We start from the raw sequence: 12,681 nt of genomic DNA, 5'->3' as shown, positions 1-12,681 counted from the left end.
CTGTTATCTAGAACCACGCTCAAACAAATTCATGAATATTGTCTACTTCTCAAGTATTACAGCTATGATTGAAAAAAAAAGTGTTTTCCGATGTTTCCCACAGGTCCTGAATCTGTTGGTGTTTGATGATAACCTGCCAGAGCTTGCAGAGTCTTTTCAGGTTTCCCTGGTCTCTGCAGAATCCGGTGATGGGAAGCCAGGCTCCACCCCCACCAGTGGTGCAAGCATCGATCCCAACAACTCTGTTAATTCAATTACAGTCACAGCAAGTGACCATCCTTATGGTATTCACTCTGAAAATACATTATTGTTGTATTTTCAGTGATGGTTTTTAGATTTAGTGCTTTTCTTCTTCAGTTACACTTTACTCTTTGCCTTTCTTGTTTCACCATATCACCATCTTCTCTCCTTCTCAATACATTTTTCTGTTTTGCACTCTATCACACACACATTTATATATTTTTTGTAACTTCATTCAGGTCTGCTGCAGTTTCAGTCAAGTCCTCCACTGGTTGGTTTAATCTCCCCAGCAGTAGAACCCGCCTACATCACTGTTAATGAGGAGGCTGGGCAGATCCATCTTCCAGTGGCCAGGGCCCAAGGGCTTTTGGGAAGGATCATGGTGGGATACAGGACAACGCCCTTTACAGCATCCAGCCCAGAAGACTATGAGGTTTATGTCTCACCTGCAGTTTTCCTGTTTTCTAAAGATGGTAATTTACAGCAGGAATGAATAACATTTTAAATGCTTCCTTGTTTAGAAATCTGAGGGCGTCTTAGACTTTTTACCTGGGGAGAGGTTAAAGTTCATCAATGTGACCCTTGTGGACAATCCTGTCCCTGAGCTGGAAAAGATTTTTCGAGTGGAGCTCTACAATGTTGATGGAGGAGGTGAGATGTCTAAACCATAGCCTGAGCCTTTTGAGATGTGTTATGAATACTTTTATTTTTTTCAGATCTGAATTTGTAGAGTTATTTTGAAACTAAATAACCTTGCAATCTGTGCCACTGTTTTGTGTGTTTTTGTGTGCGGTGCCCCTGCTACTTCCTCTTATCTACCTGTGTGACCACCTTCCAACTCCTTCCTATTTGCCCTTTGATCTCTGTTCATCTGGTGTGATTCTGACCTGGTGTGACACCACTGTGATCCTCGTGTGTGAACTGTCAGTGGATCATTTCCTTCACGGTGAAGAGACTGGTAGTGGGGAGGGTGACTATAATTTCCTCCCACCATCCTATCACCACTATGGTAAGAATCCCCCTCCTTTAATCCCCAGACAGTTTCTTTTCTCCATTTTTTTTCACCCAGATATATTCATCTTTAGATTTGAGTGTTTCTTTACTTGTGTGCATTGTTTACATTCCTCTATCACCCCAGGGACTATGACATGGGAAAAGCAAATAACATTTCAGAGTCAAACATTGCATCATGAATTGTCAGTAGCTCCACTGTCTGATGCAAAGTCTGGATCAAAGTGTTTGTTTTAACATGTTTTTGTGCCAAACTCTTTATCTCTACATTTACTCTTAAAATAATGTGCTTTTTTAATTCAATCATTTTGGTCAAAATTCATTATTAATCAGTAAAAATCATTGTATTTTCCTTTCCTTTTCCTTTTTCTTAAGTAGAAACTCTCTCAAAATGAAAGAGTTTAACCAAAGAGTATTTATTAATGATAACAGATTTATTATTTTCTGTGCAGCTAGTTTGGGAGCTGCATCTCGCATCACAGTCACCATTGCCGCCTCTGATGATGCCCATGGTGTGTTTGACTTCAGTCCTCAAACTGTTTCTGTCAATGGGACTGAACCTGAGGATGGACGCAACACTATCATCCTGCAGGTCATTGAAATACACAATTTATAGATTATAACATGCTCACAGACAACTGTGGTGAAACATTGTTTTCATTTTCTCTCCTTTTCACAGGTGGATCGTTCCTTTGGGGCCCTTTCCAATGTCACAGTGTTCTGGGAAGTTGATGCCAGGTCTGAGGGTCAGCTCCTCAGCAGATTTGGGAACGTCACCTTTGGTGTTGGGCAGACGTCGAAGAATGTGATCATTGGTGTGGCCCAAGATGAGATCCCTGAGTTGGACAAGAGCTACACTGTGTCTCTGGTTAACGTTTCACCTGGTCGTCTGGGTGTCAGGACATCTGCTACTCTGACTGTGCTCGCCAGTGATGACCCTTATGGTGTTTTTGTCTTTGCCAATGCAACAAGGTCTATTCGAATTTCTGAAGCTAATGTCACTGTCTCCCTCATGATCCTGCGACAGAAAGGCCTGATGGGTCAGGTGTGTCCAAATTCAGAAACCATAGAAAAGAAATATTTTTTTCATTAAGTATCAGTTGTATCAGTTTGGATGATTTCTTTCAACGCAGGTACGGGTAACATATGGGACACTAAATGAGACCGATCCAGAACCTTACAGAACCCCTGGAGTGGGCCGAGCAACTCAGGGGAAGGATTTCGTTCCCCTCCTCAGTTCTGTCGTGTTCGTGGCCAATCAGACTGAGGCAAAAATCACCCTTGGAGTACTCGATGACGACGATCCAGAACGTGATGAGTCGGTGTTTGTGAAATTAATCGGTGTTCAGCTTGTCAAAGGAGAGCAGGAGAGGCCAAGTAAGCTACTAACTCCCTCACTAAGTGGACGTTTTTATTTGAATGAAATTATTTGAAATAAACAAAATGGGTAGTTGAGCAATGCTGCATTTAACATGTAAAATATCCTCTTTCAGTTGTAAACTCTCCCGCTCTGGGCTCCACAATGGACAGTGTAGCCCAGGTGATAGTGGGGGCCAGTGACGATGCTTTTGGAGTCCTTCAGCTGTCTGCTTCTGCTGTCAGCGTGGCCGAAGATTACGTTGGGCCTATAATAAATGTCACACGTGTCGGGGGGATTTTTGCTGATGTATCTGTCAAATTCAGAGCAGTGCCTGTGACCGCCACAGTTAGTAAGTCATAAAGACATGAAGACATAACAAAATAGAAAATCAAATTCTTCTCAGTGAGTGGTGCTTGAGCAGGCAAGTCCTGCTTTTGAGTTTGTGCTTGTGTGTAATCTTGTAGGCGAAGACTACAGCGTAGCATCGACTGACGTGGTCCTTTTAGAGGGGGAGTCCAGTAAATCTGTGCCCGTCTATGTTATTAACGATGTGGTGCCTGAGCTGGAGGAGACCTTTATTATTGAGCTGATCAACCAAACAACTGGAGGAGCTCTCCTGGGAGAGCTCACACGTGCCATCATCACCATACTGCCTTCTGATGACCCTTTTGGTGCCTTCGGTATGTGCCCACATCTTTGAGTTTATCTTCTTTTTGTTATTTCTTGTTGATGATCCATTTCTGTGTTCTGTAATTACCCAGTCTTTCAGGCTCTTCCAGTGACAGTAGAGGAGCCAGAATCTAACTCTGTTGAGGTCACACTCCCTGTTGTGCGCAAAGCCGGCACAATTGGCACAGTGGCAGTTCAGTGGAAGGCTACTGTTAATGGTAAACTAGCAGAAGGGGACGTTAGACCCACATCAGGAGAGGTTAAATTTGCTCCTGGAGAAACCATGAAGACACTTAAAGTAGAGATTTTAGCTGATGATATACCCGAAATAACTGAGGTGAGAAAATAAATTACCTAAAAAGATAATTTATATCTTTATAAATACTTTTAGAACTGCTGATTTTAAGGTCCAATGCTTACAATGCTGTGTTTTTTTTCTCCAGATTATTAAAGTAGAGCTAACTGGGGCCAGTAATGGAGGAAACTTAGGAGCCGATACATCCGTTAACATAATAGTGCCTGCCAATGACAACCCATATGGGACAGTTTACTTTGAACAGTCTGTTTATCAAGTTCAAGAGCCACTGGAGGGAGTTTACAAAGCTAATATTACTGTCCGTCGGAGGTACTTTGGATATATCTTCATTAGTTGTTTTTAGCATTGTTTTTTGAACATCTAGCTATTTTTTCCTGATCTTTCCTTCTCTATTTCTATTATTCCAGAGGTGGTTACTTTGGTCGATTGGAGATCTTGTACAGCACTTCTGAGATTGACAGTGTTGGTTTGGCTCAGGCTAACGGCCAGAACCTGTCGATGTACTACAATCCTCCAAAGCCAGGTGTTCCAGCCAGTACCCCACTTGTGAAATTTAACATCACAGGTCAGAAAGATCCTGTATCTTCCTGTGCTGCCGCATGTCTGAGAGAGCGTGCCTGCCAGGCCTTCAGCCTGTCTTCAGCTGTAACCCCACCATCCTGCACATGGGTGACCTCAGGAGTCGACAAGCTGACCTCTGAAACTCAAGTTTTCACTTATATTAAAAATGCCACTGCAGTTGCTGTGTTGTTTAGCTCCCAGGCTGTGGCTGGGAGTGATTACACCCCTGTGACCAATCAAAGTGCCTACATGGATGACGGATCAGGAGTTGCTAATGTCACAGTCTTAATTTTGGCGGACACATTTCCAGAAATGGATGAGAGTTTCTCTGTACAGATGTTAAAGGTAAAACCTATTCGTATGTGTACATAAGCTTTTCCCCTGTCATTTATGGCATTGCTTTACAAAACCGCTGCATAGTAAGCAAATGTTTCTCCTATGTTGTTCCAAGGTAGAGCTGGTAAATTTTACAACGTCACAGAAGAATCTGCCCTCGATCGGTCAGCCGGACAAAGCTGTCGTCACCATTGGAGTGAATGGGGATGCTTTTGGCATATTTTTGATTTACAGTCTCAGTCCAAATGCTACAAACAATGGACTGTATCTTGAGGTTCGAGAAGGACCTCTAGTTGTGGTGCCACTAGTCATAGAGAGGCGGGGAGGGAATTTGGGCAGAGTCACTGTAGAGTGGAGATTTGTTGGAGGGAAAGCCACCACGGGTGCTGACTTCAATGGGACTGGAGGAACTCTGGTCTTTGATGGTATTGGACCTGTTTCTGAGTCAACGCTTTTGCTGAAGCATCTAGAAATGGCCAGTAACTGTTACGGTTCTTGGAAAATGATCATGCTCCTTTTTTTTCCTTCTCTGTCCACAGGTGAACTTAAGAAGACAATAGAAATAGCAATCAATGATGATTCTGAACCAGAGGACAATGAAAACCTCATGATTGGTCTTGTTAACACAGCCGGAGGAAGTCGGATTCTGCCAAGCTCGGACACTGTGACCATAGTGATACTGGCTAACGACAATGTGGCAGGAATTGTGGGATTCCACTCAGCCTCACGTTCTGTCATTGCCAGGAAAGGTGGGTACTGGAGCAGCAGCATGTATACTGTTCATGTCAATGCACTGTAATTATGAAATAATTTATAAAACTGTTTTATGTTATTGATTGCAAACATTTCATGAACATAAGATTTTGTGTATTAACCATCCTGCTCAATTAGATGTCAGTGTCCTTTGTCCTTTGGTGCAAATTAATTTAGTTTCTACTTATATTCCACAAAGTTGTAATGTGATTCAACAAATTAAGTCTGCAGACTTTCAGAAGCATAGCTGAATCAAAAGTAAATTCTGAAACACAACCCTCTTGTCACTGGAGATGGGTTCTAATTATGAATGAATGTGAAAGTCAGGATAAGCACTTATGTTGATGGAAGGCTGCTGTGTGACAGGTGGGCCCTGCAGTTACCATTATCATAAATTATATATGCATGAGTTATAGTCTCTATACAGTTAGAAATCTTGAATTACATCTACAGGCATCAGCAGCGAGGGAAATTAATGTATAAAGAAAATTAAGAAAGGAAATATTCACTCAAATCAGCATTTGATAAAACAGTCATTCTTAAAAATGCTTTGATTTTCCATATGTTTGAATTATGTGCTTTTGTATTGGAATTACAGGTGAGAAACTGTCATTATTGGTGCTGAGAACAGCTCCAAGTCGGGGTAACGTCACTGTGGACTGGACAGTACAAGGACATCTTGTACAACGAACCTTCTCTCTAACGTCAGGGACTATTTTCTTCACTGAGGTAAATTAAACAGTATTTATTTGTGTTATTTTAAAATTATCAGTGCTCAGTATGTAAAGTGTCAGTTTAGTTTTTTTTTTCCAAAATAGCAAGATTGCTACAAGGGTAATTGAAGATGACAAAACACTTAGCATTAAATGCTCATCTGTTTTTGCTTTTCCAGCAGGTCTAATATGTTTTTTTGGTGTTTCTCACAGGGACAGCAAAATAAAACTATAGTCCTACAAGTTCTGGACGATGCCACACCAGAGAACAAAGATGAATACAGAGTTTTCCTGTCAAATATACAAACATTTGGTGACTTATGCATATAATTGTTTAGCAGTACTTATAAAGGAAAATGGTAAAATCCCTTTAATCACAACTGATTAAAAATGTGTCTGGCTTCCTTGCAGGTGTTGTAGAAACAGGCCGCGCTACCCTGGAAAGTAGTGTGGCAGTGGTTACTTTCGACACAAGTGGTCAGCCCTACAGCCTGCTGTCTATCGCCCCGTCATCCCTTAGGGTGACTACTGAGGAGCGAGACCACGTCATAAACATCTACATCAACAGGGAGTTTGGGGCCTCAGGTTTGTTTGTACCTTTTTTCATACATGAATATTATTACATTGTTTTCAATTTTGTGACATTATGCTCAAACATTTGGATGTAGGGGTTGTGAATATTACCTATGAGGTTAAAAGAGGTTCCTTACAAAACCTATCTGAGGTGGAAGGGGCTTTAGCTGACCCAGGAAAAGACTTCATCGCTGGTACTGGTTCTGTGATTCTTCAAGATGGACAGACCTCAGTTGGCATTCCTGTCACCATTCTGGAGGTAAAAAAAAACTAGTGTCTTTCATGTTCTTTTTTATGTTTAAAATCTCATAATTGTTTTACACACTGATGGGACTTGATTTATTTTTTATGGTAGTTCATTCATTCCTGCTGCCTTCTGACTGCTTCCAAGAAAGGCTGTGTCATTATGGCTAAATAGTGTTAACTTGTTAGTACAAAAAAACAAAGGCTGATTTATAGCTAGAAGTCTTTTTTGTGAGTTTGCAGTGTGAATGACTGCAAAAATTTGCTTGAGAAGAGAAACTGAAACTGAGTTGTTAAAAGAAGCTAAAAGCTAAAACTTGTGACATATTCCACAAGAACCAAGAAACATGTTCATTTTGACAAACTGTCTTGAACAAGTTTTGCCCAGTACAAGCTATACTTCACAAGAAACTTGAGAGACGTGATATAAAGACGTTTATGCTTCCTCACTGCCTCAGCATGCTGCTCCTCAAAACTATTCATGGTACAAATTCCTGCACCAGAAAAAGAAAAACAGGAGTTGTAAACATTTTTGCTTTAAATCCACACGCCCACTTTAGATTTCTGACCAATCTCACAGTAGTTCTGACACCACTAAGAAAAAAGTTTTGCACAACTTGTGTGACGAGGACAAGTTAAAGAACCAAACCCAAAACAAGGTCTGTGTTGGAAGAGGGAACATTGTTTTCTCGCTTCTTGTGAGATATGTAGTAGCCATAAAAGGAGCAAAAGCAATACCAAAAACCTAAAAGTAGCAAAAGATAATCTACTGGCTAAAGTAGCCAAATGCTAGCTGTATATGAATGCCTTGGCTCAAATAGCACAACATATCAGAAGTAGTTAAATCATTAAAAAAAAGGAGGAGAACAATATTATGATTGCTGAATCAGCATTTACATAATAAAGTAAATAGCTTACATTATACAGTTGTTTTGCAAGCTTAGCCACATATTAACTGACTTATTTAAATTATGTATTTAAACTTTTTATTTCCAGGATGACATTCCCGAGTTACAGGAGTTTTTCTTGGTCAACATAACATCTGCAGTACTCATCACAACCCTCACTACTGTTCCCCAACTCGGTATGAATAGCTTTAAGATGTATTTATTGAACATTTAATGATGAGTCTCATTCATATTTCTTCTATGTCTTTGTGGCACTGTTCTTGTTTTAAGTACCATGTTTTGAAATGTATTTTCCCCTTTCCTTTCTGAAATTTTTCACTTTCCTCTTTTGATAAGCAGAGGTTGTGTATTGCACTTTGCCAGGTAAAAAAAAAAAGAGCTTAAAATGATCTTTATTGCATAATATTCCACTACAGTACAAAATGTTGTAACACTACAAAACAAGCTTGTTGTTGCATTTCTCCTCCTAGTGTAAAATCTAAACCACAGTCCAGTTTATGAATGAGTAACTGTAGAAAGTGATGAGTTGACAAAGTGCTTCAAAGCAGAGCAGAGCTTCCCAGAATACTATCAGCCCACTGCCTAGAGACACTGCGTAAACACACAGCCATTCTTTCTGGCAGCACTCATTATGTGGCTTGGACGGTGGGATTGGTGCTATATGATTGAGGAAGGCTGGGGATTTGGTGGCAACGAGAAGCCCTGTGTGGTGAGGACACAGAAAGCCAAACAAAACCCGTGACTGCCTCCCAGCGTCTCCGCCACAGAGTGTATGGGAGAACACTATTCAGGAGGTCATAAATCAGTTTGCCCAAACGTTTGGCTCCCAAGACTCTTACAGTAGATGCCTCCTAGTTGTCATCCTCCACTCAAATGTGCTATGGCAGTAGTTAGCTCCTCTGCAGCAGCTTTCCCCTGTCACATCTTTGCTTTTGCCCTTTAGTTACAATTCTTGGAAGCTGCTGATTCTTGCTGCAATTAAAGACAACTAAAAACCTAAAAGTCATCATGTGGTTCTTTCCTCAGACACCCAGGGTTTGGTTGCAGAAGTCAGTATTGCTGCTAATGATGGAATCAGAGGGGTCATTGAATGGACAAACACCATGTAAGAAAAAATATATATTTTACCCTTCTATGATGATTTCCTCAAGATCTTTTTAAGATGTTTTATTTTGTATGTGCTCTGGTTTGCAGGTTTGATGTGAATGAAACAATAGGATCATTGACTCTTGTGGCCTACAGGAGCAAGGGGACACACGGGAATGTCTCTCTCCTGTTTTATGCACAGAACCTGGAAGCTCAGCAGGGACTTGACTACACCATCAATAATACGGTTCGCCCCAATATAACACTCAAGGGATTTACACAAAAACCAAAAATCTGGACATGGGTTTGAAGTTGAATCAATGGGCCTCATGCAAGAACATGTTCGTGTTCTTATCCTAAATTTCTCTTACTTTTGTTCGTAAGAAGGGTTTGTACGGACATACCACGTCAGATTCAACAAACTCTTCTATCTTCAGGAAAAGTGTGTAAATGAGCTGCGTAAATTTCACCTGTTCGTGTCCAGCTGCTCATGCACGCGAGAGGAGATTAGCCTAATTACCACCCCAAAAACACCTTATAAGGCTACGTTTCCTGCCTCAGATACAAGGAAGTGTTCATTCATGAAAAATGACAGTGATAATTAAAAAGAAAAACTTAATGAGTTCAGAGATTGAAGTCCGTCTGTCAGAGATCAAGAAAAGAAAATCTGTCATTTTTAGCAGGTCAGCTGTGGRATAAAAAGAGCTGCTAAAAGTATAAACAACTGTGTTAAATCATTTTCATTTATTCAGAAGCCACACCATACCCTCCACCCCCCACCCCCCGCGCGCGGTCTCAAGTGGTCTCTGTTGCGGTTCTGAAATAAGCATTTTAAAATATTTTCAAAATACATCTGGCACTTTGGAGAAAATCCAGGAGTCTCTGGAGGGATTATGTATCCCCTCTGGCCTGGGAACGTCTCGGAGTCCCCCAGGATGAGCTGGAAAGTGTCGCTGGGGAGAGGGAAGTCTGGGTCTCTCTGCTGCTGTCCCGCGATCCGATCCCGGATAAGCCGGCCGGACGGACAATTTATATTGTTAGTCTAAATTATTACATTTAAAATTATAACTCTAATTYAAGCAGAATAGCCTATTGTCAACATAATTATGGAGTGTAATTTATTTTCAACTCAAAATATCTTCAAACTAACGAAATATAAAGTTATTAGGGAGGATAACCCGCCTGGATAACAGCAGACTGACTGCTCGTAAAATATACGACAGGTCTGGACCACTCATGGATTTTGTTCATATCTGAAAAAAATCTTGGAATACAAAAACATTGATGAATGCCATAAAATCTCCTAAATCACTCGTACGCACAACTTAAGAACAAATCTGTGAGTACGAACAGTTCTTGCATGAGGCCCAATGTTTGTGGCGAGAGGCTTTTAGGATTTAAAGAAAGCCCAATGAATCCTGATGTTAAATCTGTAGAAGTTTTCACAAAGTATAGTGTTTCATTTTTGTTGTTTTAATAAAAATATCACTGTCCAACTAGATGCTCCACTTTGTTGATGGCGAAAGGTATAAGTTTGTGGAAGTGCAGATAATTGATGACACCACTCCAGAGGGACCTGAAAGATTCCAGCTCATCCTTTCCCAGCCGTCCCCTGGCCTGGAGCTGGGCACCAACACCACAGGTAGAACAATGGAATTCAATGAAATTTAACAGAAACAGATCATAATATCTGACTATATGTCTATCTATATGAGAGAATACAAATGGAAACTAAAACAAACTTAACAATAAAGTACAAAAACACAGATTGGTCAGGATCTGAAATGATGATGGGGAACTGAACTGAAATACCACAACACAAGGACAGATCAAGTAAAAACAAAAATCTCAAGATGCACAAAACAAAACATAAATACCAAAAGTTGCTAAGCCTGATCTATAACAAAATAATAAATAAATAAACGAACAACTAAAATCCACAGATTATGATACAGTCAGGTTTTAGATGTTCTACAACCCCTGGCAAAAAGTATGGAATCACCAGTCTTGGATGAGCACTCATTCAGACATTTCATCAAGTCCATGCCTCAGAGACTGCAAGCCGTTATAAAAGCCAAAGGTGGTGCAACTAAATACTAGTAATGCATTTTGAATGGTCTTTTGTTTATCTGTTTTTCATGATTCCACTTTTTTTCCTCAGAATTGAGTGATTCCATATTTTTTTCCCTGTGCTTGGTCAATAAAAGTAACATTCACTGACTTCCACAATGTTTTCTCTTCATTTCTTTAAGTGTTCCTGAAAGCCAACAAGTTGCACTTTGGAATGACCTTATTATTGTATCATGTTTTTGATCTGAGTTTGTTTTACAGAATGAAATGTTTGAATGAGTGCTCATCCAAGACTGGTGATTCCATACTTTTTGCCAGGGGTTGTATGAACATTTTTTGTGTTCTGTTGTAGATATACCTCTAATGATTACTTTCTGAAACTGTTTCTTTCTGTTCATGGTAATGGGAAACAATAATAAGTTTTAAAACTTTATTGTGCTAAAAGAATAGTAAATTTTTAAAATAAAAACAATATTATAATCGTTTGTTTTGGCACCTGCTACTTTGTACACAATAATATTTCATTATTTTTATGTAGCCACTGTGAACATCCTGGCCAGTGACGACGGACACGGAGTCCTTTCCTTCAACACCAGCGAACGTTTTCTGCTGAGAGAGCCGACCTCGGTGTCACAGCTGAGTGACAGCGAGGCCAAACTTTTTGTGATGCGGAGCCCAGAGGAAGGCACGTTTGGCACCGTGTCCGTTCAGTTTACCGTCACGGACGCCAACGGCAGCCTCGCGGAGGGGGATGTGATACCAACACACGGGGTTGTGGTTCTGGAAGATGGGGTCCGATTTAAGGTTGGTAAAAGCAGCACATAAATATGTTGTTATGGATCATAAAACCGCGAGCGCATAAATGTTCTAAAATGATTCCGTGTTAAGTGAATTTTTATTATTATGTGTTTTCTAAAATAATAATCCTGTTTGTTTCAGATGCTGCAGATCAAGGCAGTACTCGATGCTGAACCAGAGGGGAATGAAACCTTCTCCGTGGTTCTGTCCAACCCAACCGGAGGAGCACGACTCGGTGACCGGCTTCAAACATTCATCACCATCCTGGCAAACCTGGCTCCTTCGGGTTTATTCCGAATCGGACCTACTCTCAACAGGTCTCGCAGCAGCTGAATACAATGAATCAGAAACTTTAAGTTGTCTCTTTGCATTGTGTAATGCTGCAATCCTAATGCAAACATGACCTTACAAAGTTGTATTTATTATGTTTCCATGCAGAACCAGTACAGATGTGGTGATCAGTGAAGGCAGCAGGGCAGTCTTCCTCACTGTATCACGCAGTAATGGTTTGGAGTCAGCTGTCAGTGTGGAATGGGAGATGCTGTCTGGTACAGCTGTTGCCTCTGGTGAGAAATATAAACATCAAGTAAACCTAACCTATTAAATTAGCCTCTTATTGCCTGCTAAAAATTTAATAATTGCATAATTGCAGTATTGTATAAAGTAAGGGACTTTTGTTTGTGTTGTATAATGCAATAATTTTTCCACGTTTGATTTACTGTGTTGAGGTCTGAGGGAAAGCATGTAAAACAATTACAAATCCCATTTTTATTTTACAGAAAGAGCTATAAGAATTTTCACCAGAAAACATTACAGTCACCCATCAAATATATTATTTTGTCATTTGAAATTATTGAAATTTTATGAGTTGGTTGATCATAATATTTTGCAGGTTATGTATAAAGCTCATAAAAATGTATTACCTCTAAATATTGAATTAAATTTTGTTAAGAGAGTAAGTAATTAAAAGGGTATAGAGATGTTTGTAATGCCCAAAATCCAAACAAAATTGAAGGACCGATGTACTTCGGTCCAAGGAATAAG

At 40.2% G+C, this 12,681-nt stretch overlaps 1 protein-coding gene across 1 annotated transcript in view; it reads left to right on the top strand.

Annotated features, from left to right (window-relative positions):
• Positions 1-12,681, top strand: part of adgrv1 (adhesion G protein-coupled receptor V1) — a gene marked incomplete in the record, with an annotated part of 123,624 nt that overhangs the window by 31,845 nt on the left and 79,098 nt on the right. The window contains 25 exon segments of the mRNA XM_014012531.1: positions 104-284; positions 480-673; positions 762-891; positions 1,169-1,249; positions 1,704-1,843; positions 1,931-2,296; positions 2,385-2,628; positions 2,745-2,960; positions 3,076-3,291; positions 3,373-3,617; positions 3,724-3,905; positions 4,004-4,502; positions 4,609-4,918; positions 5,033-5,242; positions 5,845-5,975; positions 6,173-6,272; positions 6,371-6,544; positions 6,628-6,791; positions 7,772-7,859; positions 8,710-8,788; positions 8,878-9,016; positions 10,270-10,411; positions 11,378-11,643; positions 11,779-11,954; positions 12,076-12,203. Of these exon segments, the coding sequence (XP_013867985.1) occupies positions 104-284; positions 480-673; positions 762-891; positions 1,169-1,249; positions 1,704-1,843; positions 1,931-2,296; positions 2,385-2,628; positions 2,745-2,960; positions 3,076-3,291; positions 3,373-3,617; positions 3,724-3,905; positions 4,004-4,502; positions 4,609-4,918; positions 5,033-5,242; positions 5,845-5,975; positions 6,173-6,272; positions 6,371-6,544; positions 6,628-6,791; positions 7,772-7,859; positions 8,710-8,788; positions 8,878-9,016; positions 10,270-10,411; positions 11,378-11,643; positions 11,779-11,954; positions 12,076-12,203 (4,801 nt within the window).

Source organism: Austrofundulus limnaeus, unplaced genomic scaffold (genome assembly GCF_001266775.1).
Source record: "Austrofundulus limnaeus strain Quisiro unplaced genomic scaffold, Austrofundulus_limnaeus-1.0 Scaffold92, whole genome shotgun sequence".
Classification (NCBI taxonomy): domain Eukaryota; kingdom Metazoa; phylum Chordata; class Actinopteri; order Cyprinodontiformes; family Rivulidae; genus Austrofundulus; species Austrofundulus limnaeus.
Note: the sequence above shows the minus strand (reverse complement) of the source record. Positions and strands in the feature narration are given on the sequence as shown.